The sequence below is a fragment of the Pongo abelii genome, chromosome 8 (genome assembly GCF_028885655.2).
Source record: "Pongo abelii isolate AG06213 chromosome 8, NHGRI_mPonAbe1-v2.0_pri, whole genome shotgun sequence".
Taxonomy (NCBI): domain Eukaryota; kingdom Metazoa; phylum Chordata; class Mammalia; order Primates; family Hominidae; genus Pongo; species Pongo abelii.
The window spans coordinates 34,983,844-35,003,067 of record NC_071993.2 but is presented as its reverse complement, the minus strand read 5'-3'; the positions used below and the strand labels follow the sequence as shown (position 1 = coordinate 35,003,067).

General features: G+C 35.9%; 1 protein-coding gene across 34 annotated transcripts in view; it reads left to right on the top strand.

Annotated features, from left to right (window-relative positions):
- PARD3 (par-3 family cell polarity regulator) overlaps positions 1–19,224 on the top strand; it is a 713,016-nt gene that overhangs the window by 442,144 nt on the left and 251,648 nt on the right. For 18 of the 34 annotated variants that reach the window (XM_063727277.1, XM_024253530.3, XM_024253528.3 and 15 more), the window contains 4 exons: positions 2,410–2,538; positions 4,904–4,942; positions 17,108–17,296; positions 18,053–18,223. In XM_063727277.1, the coding sequence (XP_063583347.1) occupies positions 2,410–2,538; positions 4,904–4,942; positions 17,108–17,296; positions 18,053–18,223 (528 nt within the window). The remainder of the gene's footprint in view (positions 1–2,409; positions 2,539–4,903; positions 4,943–17,107; positions 17,297–18,052; positions 18,224–19,224) is intronic. The other 16 variants (XM_024253533.3, XM_063727279.1, XM_024253534.3 and 13 more) reach the window with 1 other exon arrangement.

Genomic DNA, 19,224 nt, shown 5'->3' with positions numbered 1-19,224 from the left:
AGAGACAGGGTTTCACCACATTGGCCAGGCTGGCCTTCAACTCCTGCCTTGGCCTCCCAAAATGCTGGGATTACAGACGTCAGCCACCATGCCCACCCCCATTTAGTTTAGTTATAAATTTTTAGTTACTCAGACATTTGGTTTATGAGGTAACATTTTGTCATATAAAATGTCTGTAAGGTTACATTTCTAAATGGCTTTATATTTATGTCTGGCAATATGGAAATGTATTGAGAACAGAGACAGATGAAATAAATGAAAATAGTGTGTCTTGATAAGAGGAGCAAGGAAATCTTGAAATGGCAGCATGGAGAATAAATTGAGTCATAAGAGTCAAATGTCAGGAAAGAAAAGGAAAATCGTCTTTGAATTTTTTTTCTATGTCTTATGAGTTTGGGTTCATTGGTATTTGAAGCTGCCTTGGAAATACATTAACATACATAATTTGTGTTTGTGTGATGATTTGCACATAAAAGAGAAAATGGAAAAATATGTTTTTAACCATTTTTCTTAGTTTTTTTAAAGAAAATATAGTCTATTTTTATTAGCAGATACTGCATTTCCTAATTAACTAGTATTCAAATATTAATGCTAGGGTAAACTTTTACCACACTATCCTTTTTTCTTATAGTTTCATATATGATTTCTATCTCTCCAGATTGAGTTCTCCTAAAGAATTTTTGTAAAGCAGGGGAGGAGAGGGATACCGTCTGTATTTTTTTCCATGTCTACATTTGGAGCCTAGATCCTTTAAATTTTATTCCCACTGTTTTGGTCCTGTGCGTGTGACAACGTATGTTAAATAGGCACTGTTAGAAGCTAAATAACAGATGTTTGAGTACAAATTGTGTTTAGGGTCCTGCTTCCTGAAAAAGCCACTTGTCCTGGGGGTATAAATTGAGTGGTACATTAGCCCACGTCTGCAGTTGTAGCTTGTTTTATTTGTAAGAGTCTCCACTGGGACTTGAATTCAGTCCTCCTGTCTTCTGAGTCCAGAAAAATATGTCTGCCCTTTTCTGGCTCTTTCCCTCTTTCTTTCTAAAGATAATTGCTTTATTATTGAGTCACTTTTTTCTTTTATCACATAATCGCTTTACTTTCAACATATCAGAAAAACCTTTTTACTTTAAAGCAATGAGAAAGACCTGCAACCTGTATGTCTTTCGAATTAGGCTTTATTTCCATAGCTGTCATCTTTGTCTTAAAATGAAAACTTCATTTTTGCATGCTTTAAGCCCAACCTTCTAGTATCTACAGTTGTAGCTATACAATATTGATACTTATGTGCATTTTCTCTGAGTGTCCAGATAATTAGAATCATACAAAGAAAAAAGTATCAAGTGACTTAATTGTCTAGATTTTTTTTTCACTTTCTTTTGTTTGAGTACAAATTATGTTTAGGGTCCTGCATCCTGAAAAGGCCGCTTGTCCTTGGGGTATAAATTGAGTGGTACGTTAGCCCGTGTGTGCAGTCGTAGCTTGTTTTATTTTGTAAGAGTCTCCACTGGAACTTGAATTCAGTCCTTCTGTCTGCAATTCCTTAATAGTAGTACCTTGAGCTATATGAGGTTGATTGTTTTCAGAAGGAGAAATGTTCTGAAATATATTTTAACTACAGGAAAATTTTGATACTGCAATTTAAGTTATAAACTTATTTGCCTTGGACAAAATGTCTTTTTTGTCTGAAGAGAAAAATGTAGAATACCTTTTAAAGGAAACATATGCTCTCATTTCTATGCAGTATATAGTGCTTTCTGATAATGATGTTATAATTCCTGTTAGATAAAAGATTCCCTAAGAACAAGTTGTTTTAAATTTTTTTCCTGCTTGAATTCTCTCATAACATTGAAAAAATTTCAGTTGAAATATTGCTTCCATGCTAAAAAATAGTTTTGTAGTTGTGTTTCTTTAATGTTTACCTTTTAGAGGTAAAGTGTTTTATTTATATTTATCAGTAAAATTTCATTGAAAGTGAAAATACTGTACCAAAATATTTTTGGTGTGGTTTTATTACCCTTTATAAGAGCAACACCTTTTTATTTTGGTATAAGAAAACCTATGATGCACAAGGCTATCAAAATATCTCTGTTCTAAGCCAGTAAGTTTTGTGTTAACTTGACATTTTTGAAATATTACTTGGTACTTGTCAATGCCCTGGTGATTGTCACTTTGGGTTTAATGATGAACACTTAAAGATTGACCACTTCCTCTCTTACTTCTAGATATCTGGTCTTAGTTTCTTTATTAGTCACAAAACCTTAGTGGTTCCCAGATCATGGCAGAATTGTGCATGCAATGAGTTATGTTCCATAGCAGATATGGCTAGTCCTAGAGTGTGTGTGTGTGTTTTTTTTTTCCTGTTGTTTCCACAGGATTACAGCTGAAAACTTTTGTTTTGTTTTGTTTTAGGTAAATGGAGTAGATTTAGTGGGCAAATCCCAAGAGGAAGTTGTTTCCCTGTTGAGAAGCACCAAGATGGAAGGAACTGTGAGCCTTCTGGTCTTTCGCCAGGAAGACGCCTTCCACCCAAGGGAACTGGTGTGTAAATTTAGAGTAGATGAAAGATTTTTGATATGCAGTGGCCAGGGGTCTGGGTTAGTTGCCTGATGGCAAATGTTTATTGAGACATTTTCCGAGGAGTTTCTAGATCTTATATTTCTTTCAGCCCTCACTGAATACAAACATTCTTTTCTCTAATACTCCCTTAGTTTCAGAAATGGATATCGTCAGTAATGATTGGAGGAGTACTTAAACATCAGACTGTAGGGATATTTTCAAGGGCATCAAATGTTCATCACTGTACACCCTCAGATGGACTGACTGAATACAGAGACGCCGATTATTTCAGAACTGTCACTCCACAGACTGTCGCTGAAAGCTTGCCATCTTCCACACTGCATATGACAAATTTTCATATTTCACATTTTCATAGTACATGTCAGTAAGCCAAATAGATGCTTGCTTCCTTACTGTTGTATGAAAAGGAAGACCTTTTTAAAAAAATTATTATTAAATATAAAAAGACCTAAGTGGCAATAAGCCTCATGGCTATTAATTATACAAATATAGGTCATGTTATTTAGGATGACATAAATGAAGGAAATGAAAAGGCATTTACAACTTTTGCAACCTATCTCCTTCACTTTCCATACATACATTAATACATCTGAGTATTTACATGGTATTGGTGTGAATGAAATAAGTGTCTTAAATGTACATAGTTCTGAGTGGTTTTCTGCAAAAGTGCTAGGTTTCATTTATATATAAAAATGACATAATTGGAGGAGTTGCCTTTGTCTTTTGATGTGGTAAGAAAATTGTTTTATTTCAAGTACGAGTGGTATTTTAAATATTTCAAAACAGATTCTACTTGGATCATTTTGGAATACATCCTTTTCATCTAGCTCTTAACTCTAAACAAAAATTAATTTGTATAATCTAGAGTGACAAGGTTTTAGAAACGAGGTTTCCAAATTTATCATATAGCCCAAATTCTCTTAAGTTGTGTCTTCAAGTATGGATGTGTTATGATAAAATTTATATTTTATTATAAATACAATAACTATATTTTATTCTCTATATAAACTATTTCTATAAATATTATAAATGAAAATAAATTTTAGTCATAATATCTTATCCCCTGGTTATACACAGCTCTTAAAACTTAATGTGGATTTTGTGGAAATTTCAGACTGTGATAGGGTTGAAAAGTGAACACTTTTGTCTTAAGTAGATTTTGAATAAATTGTGAAAACTTCTTTATATTTAAAAATGTTTAATGCATTATTTCTCAATTTAAATTCAGTTTTTCGTTTTCCCCCCACTGTTATCCAATTTTGTGCTTAAAATGCCACCTGATCCTAAATCTGGAGATGTCTCTATTAAATTGTAAATGAGCACTTAAAAAAAAAAAACTAGCTTTCCATGTGATTTGCTGAAGCTTTAATTCTTCCTCAGTGTCTCGGAGTGCACTAGTTAGCATTATTAGATTGCCAAAGCTTAGACACTGCTCTTAAGCAGCCTTTTCCAGAGTTAGTGCCAGCATATAGCCAGCTTAAGGTTATTCAGGTTCTTCTTGTCCAATTTTGATCTTCCAGGCTTCTGTTTTTCCCTTCTGCTACCTACTTTTTTTTTTTTTCTTGGTTATGTAATTTATTGCTTGTGAGCTTTTCATTAAGGAGTACGCCAGTAGGCCGTCAGTCTATTATGCATGTTGCAGCTGCTTTTCAAAATTTAAGAGAATAAAATCCTGAAAATTTAAAGGGAGGGGGCATTTAAAAATAATCTTGAATCCAGTAGACATAACTATTTTCCTCTGTTTGGGGTGTCTGTGTTTAAATTCTGTGTGTCTAAATCTAAATACTTTTATCAGTTGGTGCCTTTTTTTAATAAATCATCCTTGTAAGTTCCTAGATAATTAAGGCAAATCAACATTATATGAAAAAAAAATCATGTTTATTTTCTGTGCAACATTTTAAAGTATAAAGCTGTGGTTCAGACTGTGGTTCAAACTGTTATTATCTGGTCTAGCTATCAAATGATTCTATATCTTAAAACTTTGATTTGATTGGGAAAATTTTAAAGCAAAATTAGAAACAGTGCCATGACTAGGAAAGCAGTTTGGTGAGACTTGTTTTCCTCCAGATAATAAATTCATGATGTACTGTGAATGAGCAAGTAAAAATGTATATCTAGAAAAATTTCTTAAAACACACACATAAACACACACATCAGCAAAAGGTTGGAAGACAGAGCATTACATCAGCCATCATATAATTACCCTTTATATATTTTGTGGATTTTAAGAATCAACAAAATTTTCTTTAAAATAAATCATTGTGTCCCTGTGTGTTGAAGATGGCTTTGGTCAGTCTGTATTTATGTTTTTCTTCAATTCTTCTAGAATGCAGAGCCAAGCCAGATGCAGATTCCAAAAGAAACGGTAAGAGCTTTGTCTTTTGAAGGATGCAGAGATGTTGGAAGGATACATGGAACTAACTTCTTACTAATTTAATATGAAGTTACTTGTCCTGCCTTTTCCTGGCTCATAATATTTAATACATGGGTTTATTAAATGCCAAAGTGGTCTTATTTTAAGGTGACTTATTGTTACCACCCCAAATGGAGTATATTTTGTGATTAATTTTGGTCAGATAGACGCAAAAAAGAGAGAGAGACTTCCTATTCACTTGCAAAATGAGGACCAAAGCTTAGTTGTTTGGCATATATGCAAAGTATTTCATGAGTTGTGAAATGCTAAATTATAAGTGGCCACAAAATGGAAAGAAAAGTTAAAAAACTTGATTCAGTCATGGAAAAAAAGGGAGGGCTAAGAGAATACAGTAAAAAAAGTATACACAGGAAAATTAAAGTGATGTGTCAGTATTAGGCTAAGCATAGTTGTTAGAATAACTATAAAAGAGATAATTTAACAAAAGTTAAGGACTCACAGCTCACATTAAAATACAAACATAGTTGCATCCTGTTAAGAAAACAAGTCCTGAGACAGACTGGGGATAAAAGAGTAAGCTTAGTTCCAGCAGGCAGAACTAACACAATAAAAGGAAGGATTGCGCTATCAGTCTCTGTGATGATGCGCTATATGGGAGTAAAAAGGGCATTTTATATTGACAAGGTAGAAATTCTAACAATCAGGATCTTTTTTCCTTTTTACATCAAACAACAGAGCACAAAAACATTCACTCTCAAACTATTGTAAATGGAAAATTTAGTGAAGTCATTTCCATAGTAGGTAATGTCAATATGTCCCTTTCCAAAAATTTTTACATTGTTGACTGAAAAAAGTAAGAAAATAATGAATTTAAATAACATAATAAACAGGTTTCATTTTCTGTACAGCTTTATAAACAGGCAACTTTGAACTAATGTTATTTTACAAATATTCCTTCTTTTTTTTTTTTTGAATCTAGAATCTCACCATATTTCATGGCTCACTGCAGCCTTGACCTCCTGAGCTCAAGTGATCCTCCTATAAATATTCCACAATTCTAAAAACAGGTGACAAATTACATCTTGGAGGAAAATCAGTAAACAACCTTGAGAATATTCCACATTAATAAGTATGTGTTGTAGACAATTCCTAGCTTTAATTTTTGGCTTATAAAATAAATAGGGCAATTATATCTAATCAAAATCACACTGATATTTATGTGTTGGGGGTAGGTTAGATTAGGGGAAATTGGACAAATTGATTCTAAATAATAAAATGGGGTACAATAGCAATTTATACTACTCTTTGAAAAGACAATAATTGTGGCATAGTATAATGTAAAGCTACAATACCTAAAACAGCATGGCATTGTTATCGGGGTAAACAAATAGATCATTTAAACAGATTAAGGGTTACAGAAACCAACATGATGTGTATAGGTATGTGCATGTATGTTAAAGATGGCACTTCAAATTAGTAGCTTTAAAAGGATAGTTTACGTAGTGTTTATAACAATTGCCCATTTACTTAGAAAAGTTAGCTTTTTCTCACCATATCTCAAAATAAATGGAAAAGATCTATAAAACAAAATAGATCCACAGTCATTTACACACACACACAAACACACACACACACACACACACCCCTTTTGTATCTGTACCATGAAATAGTTATAGAATAAATGCAAAAGGAGGAGGTATTTACAATGTGATCCTTAGGGGAAGAGCTATTCCTTTATGGTTTAGGATAAGTATCATAGAATATTTTGGAAAACACAATGACTTTGCACACAAACTAATCTATTAATGTCTGAGACAATCTGAGATGGAAAATGATGCTTTAAGTAGTAAAGATAGGGATGTTCTTTCAAAACATGTAGTCAGGGCCAGGTGCAGTGGCTCACACCTGTAATCCTAGCACTTTGGGAGGATCACTTGAGCCCAGGAGATTAAGACCAGTCTGGGTAACATAGCGAGACCTCATCTCTACCAAAAAGTTAAAAATAACAACAAAAAACATGTAGTCAGTCGTGTTGAGGAAACTGATGATCGGCTGTGAATTCCTCAGTCACCAGAGGGAAAGAAGCATCTTTTGATGTGGTATTCTGTTAAGAAATGCAAGGTGCATTTCAATTCACAAGCTGTGTGTTTATGGTAGCATGACATGGTGACTGGGAGTCACCTTAAAAAAGGAAGTCATATATACTTTTACATGTGTCTGGCTTCTAGTTACACTTGGACTTTTTTTTCTAATATGAGTTTCCCAAACAAAGTTAAAAGTGTAGTTTAGTTTAAAATATTGTTTGTTTCTTAATTTTTTATGCGTGCTCTCACATCTGTGCCTCTGTTTGTGCTCCAGGTATGCAGTATCATTTTGAGTTGTAAAAGGCTTAATATTAACATGATAATTTAAGAAATTGACAGGGACACAGTCTCTGCCTTTCTACCTTTTGCTGGCCAAGGATCTGTTTTAGGCTTTTTGAATATTGCTAGTTCTTGGCACATAGTATTGCTCAAGGAAAACTCCATGATAGGCTTTTGCTCTTTTTATTAGTGTTTCTTAATGACTTGTTTTAGGTTCTAGGTCTGTGAAATCTTTAATTATCTATTTTGTCAATGCCTAGAAATGGGGAGGAGGGGAGCACTAATGATTTCACCACAAATCCAAGTCCAATGCTCACTTTCATTTTGGGCATTCTCAGGGTTGATTTTGGAGCAAATCATGGTATATCCACTTTAAACCACAGGAATGGTACCTGTGCATACAGTTATGATTCTTTTTCTTTTCCTGCAGGAGATATATTACTTCTGTCAGGAACTATATGTGATTTATACAGGCTTACAAAAAATAGAAGACAGTTTCTTTCATCTCTAATGCTTAACATTGCAGTCCTATCGATGACTGGCATTTATTCATCAGTTATTGTATGAAACTCTTTATGTGGATTATCTTATTTAATCTTTACAATGTCCATGACTTAGTTCAGGCACGTCCAATATCTTGGCTTCCCTGGGCCACATTGGAAGAAGAATTGTCTTGGGCCACACATAAAATACACTAACACTAATGATAGCAGATAAGCCAATAAATAAATAAATAAATCACAAAAATCTCATAATGTTTTAAGAAAGTTTAGGTAGGAATTTGTGTTGGGCTACATTCAAAGCCATCCTGGACCACATGCGGCCCACAGATCTCAGGTTGGACAAGCTTGACTTAGTTGGTGATATTATCCTATTGAAAGGGGAGGAACAAAGAATTAACCTTAGGACACGCCACATCTTGGAGCCAGCCACAAACTCAGGTTGTCTGACACCAGAATCTGCAGGGCAGATTTTATTTCTCCTTAATGCGACTTGGTATGTTGAGGAGGGAAAAATAAAAAAAGCTAAGCTACATATATAGTTTCAGGTAATACAGTATGAGTTCCATGTTGGAGGTTGATAAACTATGACTGAATTTTTTAAAAATAAATAAGTAATAAAGAAATCCAGGGTTAGATGCCATCTCATTAGTCAAGATAGTGGGAAGAGATCTCGTTGATGTTTTTTTTTTTTTTTTTTTTTTTTTTTTTTACATTGCTCATGGATTGATACGTAGGCTTTCCTAGAACACGCGTTTAGTACCATTGATTTCCATTAACTATTGCATGGCCACTTCTGTCCTTTCCCAGCCCAGTGACCAGTTTTGCAAATACTTTCTCCTGACTTGGGCTGCTCCCACCTTCTTTTTTTTTTTGTTTGTTTGTTTGTTTGTTTGAGATGGAGTCTTGCTCTGTCTTCCAGGCTGGAGTGCAATGGTGCGATCTTGGCTCACTGCAAGCTCCGCCCCCCAGGTTCACACCATTCTCCTGCCTCAGCCTCCTGAGTACCTGGGACTACAGGTGCCGGCCACCATGCCTGGCTAATTTTTTGTATTTTTAGTAGAGACAGGGTTTCACCGTGTTAGCCAGGATGGTCTCAATCTCCTGACCTCATGATCCACCCGCCTCGGCCTCCCAAAGTGCTGGAATTACACTCATGAGCCACTGCGCCCGGCCTGCTCTCACCTTCTTTGCCTGTCCATACGGACGCCAACTTCTAATCCTACTGACTTCTACCTATCTCGTGAGGCTTACCCTAACCGGAACTAGTGTTCTCTCCCATTTTGTAGTTCTTTATCATATTTGTCTTTGTTTGTTTTTATTTGTAGAATGCATTTGTCTTGCTTTATTAACAAAGTTCACTGATGTCGGCTCACTGGAGCCTCCGCCTCCTGGGTTCATGCGATTCTTTTGCCTCAGCCTTTTGAGTAGTTGGGATTACAGGCACGCGCCACCAAGCCTGGCTAATTTTTTGTATTTTTAGTAGAACGGGGTTTCGCCATGTTGGCCAGGCTGGTCTCGAACTGACCTTCAGTGATCCACCCACCATGGCCTTCCAAAGTGCTGAGACTACAGGTTTGAGCCACTGCGCCCAGCCACATGCTTATCAAGAATTCAAAATGCATTCTAGAAAGTGTTATTGAGCTTTCCCTACAGAAACCACAGGGATACATTGGGGATTCTTTAGGAACTTTTTTGAAGGTCAGAAGCCATCTTGATAGGCTAACTTCAGAAAGGTTAGAGTCTCAACTTAGAAATTTAATGAGCTAGAAATTAAGCATGGGTCTTATTAGGTTTATTTTGCTAACAGTTATATTAATAGATCAAGTGTAGGCTGCCATATTGTTTGTGTGTGTGTGTATGTGTGTGTGTGACCAAGTCTCACTCTGTTGCCCAGGCTAGAGTGCAGTGGCTCGATCTTGACTCAACTGCAACCTTCTCGCCCAGGCTCAAACAATTCTCCTGCCTCAGCTCCCGAGTAGCTGGGATTACAGGCACATGCCAACACACACAGCTAATTTTTGTATTTTTAGTAGAGATGGGGTTTCACCATGTTGGCCAGGATGGTCTTGATCTCCTGACCTCGTGATCTGCCCGCTTCGGCCTCCCAAAGTGCCGGGATTACAGGCGTGAGCCACTGCGCCTGGCCAGAAGGAGGACATTTTCTTATGTAACTGTGTTATAGTTACGAAAATGATTAAATTGATTGTATTATCTGTTGTCCCAATTAATGTTCTTTATATCATAAGTGAATGAGAGAATGAATGAAATACAAGTATGAATAGAATTTAGTCCTGTTTCCAATTCAGGATCATGTATGGCACTAAGTTCTCATGGCTCTTTAATCTCCTTTAACCTATTACGTTTGTTAATATTTTCTCAACAACAAATTACTCCAAGCAAATTTTTAATTTTTGAAGGGGCAGATTATTTTGAGAATGTCCCTCAATTTGAGTTTGTCTGATGTTTCTTTGATTGGGTGAGTATTTTGGGAGTTAACATTAGAGATTAATAATTGTGCAAAACATTTTTTCCTTAGCATTATTTTACCAAGCAAAAAATTTAAAAGTCTTTCAAAATGTATTTGGCATCTACCATTCAAATTAGAAAAGAGCATTATAAAGCCAGATATGACATTTGAACTTTATTAATAAGAATAATGAACTTTATAATATCAGCACAAATAACATACAGAAATGTTCATCTCACATATGGGATAAATTAAAATGGGGAACTTAAGGAAAGTTTGGAGTCTCTTTGGAGGGTTATTCTTTTATTAAGAGGTTTATCATGGCTCTTAAATTTAAGAAAAATTTAAAAACCATGATAATTTCTCCATTTAAAAAATCTTTCTCTTAGTTAAAAATATAAATGGTTGTTCATATTGTCTCAGATACCTACCTGCATATTATTTAATCTCTGTTTGTTGAATAAGTATATTCTGTCTTTAACGTCTATGAAAATTTCTGTTCTGCGTGACGCTATGATGGTTTACTGTCATGGCATGGTTGTTTTTTTAGAGCTGTCCTAAGGTGCTCATTCATAGCCCATCTTTGTCCCCAGCAGCAGCCCCTGCCCATCATATACAGGTGCCCCTCAATTTTTGATGGGGTTACTTCCCCATAAATTTGTCAGTAAACCCACTGTATGTTGAAAATATTGTTACGATGAAAATGCATTTATACACCTAACCTACAACGCTGTAACCTAGCCTACCCTACCTCATGTGCTCAGAAGGTTTACCTTAGCCTTCAGTTGGGCAAAATAATTAACACAAAGTTATTTTACAATAAAGTGTTGAATATCTTATCTAATTTGTGGGATACTCTACTGAAAGTGAACAACAGAATGGTTTCATGGGCACCATCAAAAGTGGAAAAATCATTAAGTCGAAACATTGTAAGTTGTGGACCATCTGTATAACCCTCTACCAATTTCTCCTCCCCCATGCAGTGTTTTTTTGAGGAAGCAGAATTAAAGAAGTGGTATACAATGGATTTTTTGTATTGTAAAAATAATGCATATCAACTGTAGAAAATTCAGTCATGTGTAGAAGAAAATTAAAATCACTTGTAATTCTGTGACTTCAGTGTCATCATTTTAATGTATTTTTTTAAATATATATTTCTGTCTGTGAGCCTAGCCAAAGATAATGTATTTTTTAAAATGATTTTCTTGATCTGGCTTGGTGGCTCATGCCTGTCATCCCAGCACTTTGGGAGGCCAAGGCGGGCGGGTCACCTGAGGTCAGGAGTTTCAGACTAGCCTGACCAACATGGTGAAACCCTGTCTCTACTAAAAATATAAAAATTAGCCAGGCGTAGTGCCTCATGCCTTTAGTCCCAACTGCTTGGGAGGCTGAGGCAGGACAATTGCTTGAACCCGGGAAGCGAGATTGCAGTGAATTGAGATCATACCACTGCACTTCAGCGTGGGCAACAGAACAAGACTCCATCTCAGAAAAAATAAATAAGTAAAAAGATGTTCTTGTCTACCTATTTAACTAATATGTATCATGTCCCAGCCACATATCCTATTATTGTTAATAAATGTCATGCCCCAGGCACGAGTGAAGACTGACATAAATTCCTACCTTGTGAAGCTTCTAGTGATATTTGAAGGCAGACATTAATTCATAAAAATATGTTGTGGAGGTTTTTGATGGGTGTACTGGAAGTTATGGAAGCCCAAAGGGTAAAACTCAATTTCTTAGTCACAAATACTTTTTTGTCTTACATAATATTTTGCTAAGACACTTTATTAGCTGAATGGCATTCCATTGTGTAGATATATCTTAATTTTCCTGACTTACTGTCATACATGTCAATTTTTAGCTATTGTAAATTAAAACAATATCCTCACAGTTAAATCTTGGTACGTGATCACAACTATTTTTGTAGGCCATATCACTAAAGGTAATATTTCTAGCTTAAGAAAAAGACAAACTGTAGAAGGTTTAGATAAGCATTGTCAAATTGGTTTCCATAAATATCGTACCATTTTTTACATTCACCAGCAGTGCAAGAACATGCGCATTTCACCACACCAGTATTAAATATCATTATTTTTATTTATTTTTTAGTGTTCTATGGCAAAGCAGTATTTGTTGGATATCATTAATTTAAAGAAAATATATGGAGCAATTTGATAACCTTTGATTGATTTGCGAGTAAGATTGAACCTTGTACTTGGAGGTTTATTTATTGGTTTGCTCATCTTTCTTTAGTGAATGGCTTGTTTACATCCTTTTCCTGTTTGATCCAGACTGCTTATCTTTTTGTTATTAATTTACTAGGGATTTGTGCATTAATTTACTAGCTATTTGCTAATAATTCAGCTTGCCATGGTGGCTCTTGCCTATAATCCCAGCATATTGGGAGGCCAAGGTGGGAGGATTGCTTGAGCCCAGGAGTTTGAGACCAGCATGGGCAACATAGCAAGACCCTATCTCTACAAAAAAGAGAAAAAGTTAGTCAGGCTTGGTGGTGTGCCCTGGGGTCCCAGCTAGCTACTTGGGAGGCCGAGGGCGGGAGAATCGCTTGAGTCCAGGAGTTCAAGGTTATGGAGAGCTATGATCATGCCACTGCACTCCAGCCTGGATGACAGAGCAAGACCGTGTCTTAAAAAAAAAAAAAAAAGATAATTCTGTAGATAAGGGCAGATCTTGAGAGAAATTAATGATTTATAGTAGAGTGATAAAACTTTTCCTGAGTCACATATTTTGTTACAAAGCCAAAAATCGGCTATTGAGCTCACTCCTATAATTTTATGGTCTTCTATCATTTGTGCACAGACCATGTTTCTTTTGCCTCTCTTCACAATATTTTGTACATTCTCATCCAAATTTTCGTTTGTTGCGGCTCAGAGATTACCCTTCCCATGATTGTTTTTCTGCTGCTTAACACAATCAACTCTTATTTCCTTTTTTATAGATAACACCTTTGCTGCAGATTAACTGTGGATTCGGGCCTATAGGCCAGCTCTATTCTCAGTTTTTTGGACTGTTATTTGGGGAAGAAGGAAAAAGGGGCCATGATGGTGCCCACTTGTGACTCTTTGTCTCACTGCAGATAGAAATGTACATCTCTTCTGATGCTCTCTGGAGGGTGGGATAGTAAGTAGCTTTCACAATACCCATTCAGCAGGTTCCTTAGCAAAGGTGCCCTTTTATTCTGGGCATTTAAAGACAACAAATGGTAATGGAGAAATGGGCAAAGGAAGAACTGACAGGCTTTATTGCTGAAAACAATCACTTGAGGTATACACACGTGTATGTGCGTGAGGCAGGTGTGCTTGAGTGACATGACTGTGCACAGATGACATGAGGAGCGAGTTAAAGAAAAGACGTTTTTTGCATTTCTGTAGAAAGATCTTAATTCGAGAAACACTTGATAAGGTGCAGAATTTGGATGGAATAGCAAGGTGATAGAAAGTTAGTTTCTATTTTACATCAGAATATGGAGATTCCTATACTATCTGACTTTATGAACGTTCTCAGTAATATACCGTTTCAAATGATTTTTGTAGAGCAAAATTTTTAAAAAACATTTTTCTGCCAGAGAACTAAGTTCTAAAAGCTGGCATTAATTTCTGTCTATGTCAAAAGCCAAATGGATTAATAATGGAATATCACATGAAACATACAATGTTTCACATCAATGTTCTTAATGATAATAATGACTTAAGACTTGATAAGAAAGCTGAAAAAGATTATTCCCATTCTGCAGTTGTTATAATAAATGAAACTATCCACTGGAGAATATGCTGTTTTTTAAAACAGGTTCAGAGTTCGGCAATCAGAAAATATTGCAACTTGATTAAAATTTTTCTTCATATATGCAGCCAGCTCCTTATCCTGATCTTTCAAGTAGGAAAAATATGAGAATTGTAAGCCTTGGTAAAATGTTATGGAAATGTAAAACTCAGTAAACACTGAAAAGGCAACTGAAGATTCAAATCAGAAAGTAACAATTAAGAACCTTCCAGAGTTAAAGCAAGTAAGCATAGTGAATGATGAGACTTAGATGTGTCCATAGAAAGAATATTCTTGTTTTCCATTTTTTCAAATGTAGTTTTTCCAGGCTTATAAGTACTGATTGACAGAATAATTTTTTATTTCAGTAACCTCCAAATTTAAAGTCAAGGGGAACTATGGTGTGTATTGATGTTGTTTTGTATTTTAAACGTCAAAATTTTCCATACTTTATATTCTTGTAAAGTATAAATAAAGATTTTATATTGAGGTAGCGCAGTTCATTCCCACACAGTCATTATTTCGTACTCTGTAAATGTTTCAAGGGGCTGGGCACATAAGCCCAATACTTTGGGAAGCCAAAGCGGGTGGATTGCTTGAGCCCAGGAGTCTGAAACCAGCTTGGCCAACATGATGAAACCCCATCTCTAAAGAAATACAAAAATTCGCCCGGTTTGATGACATGTGCCTGTAGTCCCAGCTACTCTGGAGGCTGCAGTAGGAGGATCACCTGAGCCTGGGGAGGTCAAAGGTGTAGTGAGTAGTGATTGTACCACTGCATTCCAGCTTGGGTGACATAGTGAGACTGTCTCAAAAAAGCAAACAACAAAAACACTTGTTTTGAGCTACATGGACCAAAATAAAAAGTGTATTGAATATTCATGTTTATAGAGCAAAGCATGTATATAAAGATACTTTTGTATCAAAGTATTTGATATATTTGCTCTTTTTTTGCCCACAATACATTGGTTTTATTTGAGCTAAAATTGTTCTCTGGGAATATTTTATTTTATTTTATTTTTTGTTATGGGACGGAGTCTTGCTCTGTCGCCCAGGCTGGGGTGCAGTGGTGTGGTCTCCGCTCACTGCAAGGTCCACCTCCCAGGTTCACGCCATTCTCCTGCCTCAGCCTACCGAGTAGCTGGGACTATAGTCGCCTGCCACAATGCCCGGATAATTTTTTGTATTTTTAGTAGAGATGGGGTTTCACCATGTTAGCCAGGATGGTCTTGATCTCCTGACCTCGTGATCCACCTGCCTCGGCCTCCTAAAGTGCTGGGATTACAGGTGTGAGCCACCACGCCCAGCCTGGGAATATTTTAAATCTAGTTTTTATAATGAGCAGGCTTAAGGCTTTGGACTTTGATCATAAATGTATTTACTTTGCATAGTTAACATGACTATTACCCTGTATTTTTTCAGGTTCTTATTTTGAGTCCTTCATTATATAAGTTTTAATGTTTTTTTAACCCATTAGCAAGTTTATTGTAATTGAAGTGTTACTTGTCTTTAAAAACTATCAGGCCATCCTTTGAGATAGCACAAAGATGTCCTACCATAAAATGTTAACTTTACCTATTTGTAAATTAGAAACATCACATTACTATGGGTCTAAAGATTTATAAATACCATATTGCTTATTTTATGATGATCTAAAAAATTCACTTACAGATAGTGTACTCTCAAAATGTATTTTATCTAATTGAGACATCTAAGATTGCATGTTTATGCCCCAAATTCCTTGCATTCCAAATTTCCTTGAATTCCAAATTCCTTGGGTTGATTTTTATTATTAGGACATTTCAAAAATTTGGTAGGATGCAGTCACCTACTTTTTTTGTGTTATTGAACGTTCTGTAAAAGCACAATCTGTCTAAAGTATATATTCCTATATATCTGTGTACCATTATATTTCTTATTCTTCAATTATAATTTGATAAGTCAAGCTTGAATGATTAAACAGATGCTGGAGAAATATTTCAAACGTGGGAAAAGAGGAGGAGAAATAGGTTGTAGGACTAGATGTGCCATTCAGTTTTTACTTGAAGAGCCTGTGCCACATGTCCGTTATGTGGTTGGAGCAAGAGTTTGTGCTTGAAGAAGCATCCTGGCCTTACTGATTTGGACATGACCAGTATAGAGATGGTGGAAATCTTGGTCATGGGCGGGATTGCTGAGGAGGAGGAGCTCAGAAGGCTGAGTGTTTCTTCTTCTGGAGTGTAGCCTTTCTTAATGACAGACTGTCATCTTAATGCATTTTATTCAGTTCTACATTAAGCTTTCATTTCTTCCTCTGTTTTAAGGGAGGTGAACAATAATTTGTATATCCTAAATGTTTTTTATTTTAAAAGTCTTCCTTCTATACTTGGTGACTATGAAGTTAAATCTTGATGTATAACTAATTAAACAAGTTAACCTGAATAATATTTACCAGCTATATTATGTATGCTACAGTATTGTGGAAAAGTTTTCTGTGATGTAGTATATCTCTACTTTGTCTCACAGATGTTGATGTTAGAATTCCTTAGAGGCTCTCTGAACCCATATACCTTTTTCTGCTGATTTTGTATGATCAGGATTTGTTATTTTTTTGTGAATAAACACCATTAGTGAACATTAAATATATTGATAACTTCAGAATTTCCTCATAAAAAGAGAGATAAATGAATTATATTTATTTTTACTCCCATTGTTACTGTTTTTCTTGTTGTTTAGAATATATAATTAGACCAAAAAAATCCTGAACTCTAGAAATCTACTAGTCTTTAGTCCTTCCACTACATTTTCCCTCTATCTTTCTCAAATCTGATTTAAGTTTGGTTCAATATTGAATAATTGCTATATAAAAATATTAACAGCTGGTTCCAAGAATCTTCTGGAGTGGGTGCAGATGTAGTGTTTTCATGGATCTTGCTGTGGAACCTTCATGGAAATATTTTGCCTCTTATGATTAAGGAACTGCTCATTAGCAGTCTTTAAAAATAACTTAGAGAAAGAAACATTGGACTATAATGTGCTGTGCAATTTTGTTCCCTATTAGAAAGCAGAAGATGAGGATATTGTTCTCACACCTGATGGCACCAGGGAATTTCTGACGTTTGAAGTCCCACTTAATGATTCAGGATCTGCCGGCCTTGGTGTCAGTGTGAAAGGTAACCGGTCAAAAGAGAACCACGCAGATTTGGGAATCTTTGTCAAGTCCATTATTAATGGAGGAGCAGCATCTAAAGTGAGTGTCAATTTTACCATGCGTATGCCTATTAATAAAAATTTTAATTTCAACCCTGTTCCTATTTTGAAAACATATACAGTTAACAGAAGTTTTCTCATTTCTTCATGGTACCCACATTCACAATCAAACAACTAGGAGATATATCAGTGACGTGTCACGTGGGGATGGAGTCCATAACTTCAACCTTTCATTTTTTCTCTCACAGAACATACAACCCATTGACATGCTAGTTAAATGAAGTTAATCAATGCAAAGACTTGGCATAGGTCCTGGCACAGAATGGGCGTATAGTAGACGTTAATCTTTCCCCTCCCCTCCCCTGTTTGTGGGTCACTTACTCTATTTCTCAGCCTACAGAAAATTTCCTGGCCATTTGTTAGGGTACAGTTCTCTGCAACTGTCTAATAGCCTTGAGCTTTTACATGTCTTGGTTTCTAAATAACCTCTATGGGTGTTTCTGGAAGCAAGAAAGTAATCACTTTGTGTCCTTTGAATTAGTATGCTATTTTGGTAAACAGATTATGATAATGACTTGATTTACAAATGTATAAATGATTGAAATAGACACAGGCCACAATAGCTGCTTAGACGTTATTATGCCAGCGTTCAATTGGGCATAATCCATTAGGATTAAAGCTCCCCACTCTTTTTTTTTTTTGCTTTGTTTTTATTTTATTTATTAACTAAAGGAAAAGCTACTTCTTTTATAGCAGTCTGTTTAATAGCACTTATTTTTACCTGTTTTCTTCCCAGGATGGAAGGCTTCGGGTGAATGATCAACTGATAGCAGTAAATGGAGAATCCCTGTTGGGCAAGACAAACCAAGATGCCATGGAAACCCTAAGAAGGTCTATGTCTACTGAAGGCAATAAACGAGGAATGATCCAGCTTATTGTTGCAAGGAGAATAAGCAAGTGCAATGAGGTAAGAAATGCAAAAAAGCGCTAGCATCTGAAATTGTAATAAAACTACATTTCTGTCCTAATTTTGGACAAAGGGTGTTAGGTTCCAGGACCTTACCTCAAAAGACTATAAATTATCTTTGCTTGTTGTAGTTTTATTATTTTGTAGATGGATTGTGATTTGTGTTCTTAATTCTTGTGATCAACATATTCCTAAGTGGATATTAATACTCCTATTGCCAACTCAGCAGGAAACACTGGGATCTCAAAAGCCCCTTTAACTGAATTTTTTTCTTGAAATCAGGGTCACATCTTCCTTCTCAGAGCCAACAGTTTCTCTTCTAGTTGGCAGAGTTATGCCTGGGAGGTGAATCATGCAGAGAAACAGTTGCTTATTCATTTGTTTATCTAAAATGGGATGCCTCCTACAAAGCCCCTAGTAGGAACAGTCTTTCTTTCCCTGTCCTTTCTTTTTTTTTTTGAGACAGGATCTCACTGTGTTGACCACGCAGGAGTTCAGTGTTGTGGTCACAGCTCACTGCAGCCTCCATCTTCTGGGCTCAAGTGGTCCTCCTGCCTCAGTCTGCCAAAGTCCTGGGATTACAGGCACGTGCCATAGCTCCCGGCCCACAGTCTGGCTTTCTTAGATGATGGTGTTCTCTTGTGAGATTATCAATAGCGTATACCTCCCTCTCTTTCTTCAGTCCTCATTTTCTGTTTCTCTATGGGATTGAGTCTGTTCTCTTTGAATGCCTCCTTTTTCAGTGATCCGTATTGTATTATACTCTGCTTGTTCTAAATGTATGTTGCAGTTTGGAATTAGGAGTGAAGAGGACACAGGGCATCCTCTCTTGAAGGGTAGGATCATCTATTTTCCCAAATAATGGAAAAACATACTTTGTTGTATAGAAACATGCTTTGTTGTATAATAGGACATTTGAAAGTTAAAAATAAACTATATGTGGACTTGATAATATTGGAGCTTGAAAACTAAATTTCATGGATCCATTATAAATTATGTGC